The 2500-nt window shown below is 44.5% G+C and overlaps 1 protein-coding gene across 1 annotated transcript in view; it reads left to right on the top strand.

Moving 5' to 3' along the window:
- LOC123506725 (A disintegrin and metalloproteinase with thrombospondin motifs 9-like) overlaps positions 1-2500 on the top strand; it is a 43135-nt gene that overhangs the window by 39563 nt on the left and 1072 nt on the right. The window contains exons 23-26 of the mRNA XM_045258998.1: positions 1-57; positions 588-721; positions 1416-1612; positions 2327-2500. The exon at positions 1-57 is cut by the window's left edge and continues 119 nt beyond it; the exon at positions 2327-2500 is cut by the window's right edge and continues 1072 nt beyond it. Coding sequence (XP_045114933.1) covers positions 1-57; positions 588-721; positions 1416-1612; positions 2327-2431 — 493 coding nt within the window. The 3' untranslated portion in view covers positions 2432-2500. The remainder of the gene's footprint in view (positions 58-587; positions 722-1415; positions 1613-2326) is intronic.

Below are 2500 nucleotides of genomic sequence, written 5' to 3'. Positions count from 1 at the left end.
GTACCTCACGTTGCCCACAGGAGAGGAGGGCAACTTTGCAGAGATCTATGATAAAATGTAAGAGAGAGAGAGAGAGAGAGAGATGGGTGGGGGATCGATGTTGTGAAAAATTTGTGTGTGTGTGTGTGTGTGTGTGTGTGTGGGGAGAGAGAGAGAGAGAGAGGGAGAGAGAGAGAGAGAGAGAGAGAGAGAGAGAGAGAGAGAGAGAGAGAGAGAGAGAGAGAGAGAGAGAGAGAGAGAGAAAGAAAGAAAGGAAAAACTAAAAGATAGAGAGAGAGAGAGAGAGAGAGAGAGAGAGAGAGAGAGAGAGAGAGAGAGAGAGAGAGAGAGAGAAAGAAAGGAAAAACTAAAAGAGAGAGAGAGAGAGAGAGAGAGAGAGAGAGAGGAAAAACTAAAGATAGATAGATAGAGAGAGAGAGAGAGAGAGAGAGAGAGAGAGAGAGAAAGAAAGAAAGAAAGAAAGAAAGCAAGAAAGAGAGAAAGAAATAATTACACTAAAACACAATTCTTTCACAAACAACCCTTCTCTCTCCCCTCTCTCTCTCTCTCTCTCTCTCTCTCTCTCTCTCTCTCTCTCTCTCTCTCAGCCTGATCCAGCCGTCTACCTGCCCACACGGAGGAGAGAGACGGAGAGACTGCGCGTGTGTGGAAGACCGTTCTCATAAAGGGTACACTGTTTTCACCAAGATACGGCTTAATGTCACCACGCTAACTGTTGATGGTGAGTTAGAGGGGCGGTGGTGGTGGTGGTGGTGGTGGTGGTAGTTGTGGTTGTTTTCATTGTTGTTGTTGTTGTTGTTGTTGTTTGTCTTGGTGTGTTTTTTTATTATTGTTTTCGTAATTTTTTTTTTTTTTTTTTTTTTTCCATTTTCACTGAGGTCAATTTTTTAAAGCTCGATATGAATGTAGCAAAAACAAACAAAAAACACCACAAAAACACCACAAAACACATAAAACACATTATAAACACACAAAAACACCACAAAACACATAAAACACACTAAAAACACATAAAAACACCCCATAAACACTCTTAATCACACAAAAACACCCAAAACACACTTAAAACACCCTAAAACACCACGAAACACACATAAACACACAAAAACACATCAAAACACACCAAAAACACACAAACACACCAAAACACCACAGAACACCCAAAACACCACAAAACACATAAAACACACAAACACTAAACACACAAAACACACAAAACACTCTTAAACACAAAACACCAAAAACACTCTTAAACACACAAAACACACTAAAACACAAAAACACACAAAAACACACAAAAACACACAAACACACAAAAACACACAAAACACACAAAACACACCAAAAACACACCAAAAACACACCAAAACTCTAGCTGACTCAAAGTAACCCTCTCTCTCTCCATATCCTTACAGCCTATGACTTCACGTACGCCAGGGCAGTTGGAGGGCGCCTGGTGAGCTACGGCGAGGCTGGTGACTGCTTCAGCATGGCCTCTTGTCCCCAGGGTGAATTCTCCATCAATTTGTCAGGCACCCTTCTCGCGGTCTCGCCACACACACGCTGGGAGGCGGAGGGCAGTCACGCTTCCCACAGGATCAAAAGACTGGATGTAAGTGTGTGTTTGGGGGAGTTTGGGGGTGTTTTGGTGTGTTATTGGTGTGTTTTTGGGGTGTTTGCGTGTGTTATGAGGTGTTATTGGTGTGTTTTGAGGTGTTTTGGGGTGCTGTGTGTTTGGATGTGTTTTGGGGTGTTTTGGGGTGTTTTTTGGTGTGTTGAGGTGTTTTGGTGTGTTTGATGTGTTTTCGTGTGTTTTGTGTGTTTGTGTGTTTGGATGTGTTTTGGGGGTTTGAGTGTTTTGGTGTGTTTGTGTGTTTTGGGGGTGTTTTGTGTGTTTGTGTGTTTGGTGTGTGTTTGGTGTTTTGGTGTGTTTTGGTGTGTGTTTTGGTGTTTTGGTGTGTTTTGGGTGTGTTTTAGTGTATTTTGGGGTGTTTAAGGGGAGAAATACGGTTATTGGCGAGTTTGAGTGTGTTTTGGGTGTATTTGGGTGTGTTTTGGGGTGTTTGAGTGTGTTTTTCATGACTAAGTGTGTTTGAGTGTGTTTTGGTGTGTTTGGGTGTGTTTGAAAGGTATTTAAGGCTATTTCGTGTGTGTTTTGGTGTTTTTCTCACTCTCCCAGCCTCTTTCTCTCTCTCCCCCTCTCTCTCTCTCTCTCTCTCTCTCTCTCTCTCTCTCTCTCTCTCTCTCTCTCTCTCTCTCTCTCTCTCTCTCTCTCTCTCTCTCTCTCTCCCAGCCTCTCACTCTCCCTCTCTCTCTCTCCCGACAGGACAATCAACGTGTACTGGGGCGGTGTGGAGGTTACTGTGGCACTTGTTCCCCTCATCCCTCCTCTGGTCTCCGCCTTTCTGTGGCCAACCTGGAGCCCCTATGAGTGCCCCGACCCCCCAGCCACCCCCACCAGGGACCAGCTCTCACTCCGGCGCTGTCTGGCACTCTCTGG

This window comes from Portunus trituberculatus, chromosome 2, assembly GCF_017591435.1.
Source record: "Portunus trituberculatus isolate SZX2019 chromosome 2, ASM1759143v1, whole genome shotgun sequence".
NCBI classification, from domain to species: Eukaryota; Metazoa; Arthropoda; class Malacostraca; order Decapoda; family Portunidae; genus Portunus; species Portunus trituberculatus.
The sequence above is the reverse complement of the archived record's forward strand: the minus strand, read 5'-3'. Positions and strand labels throughout refer to the sequence as shown.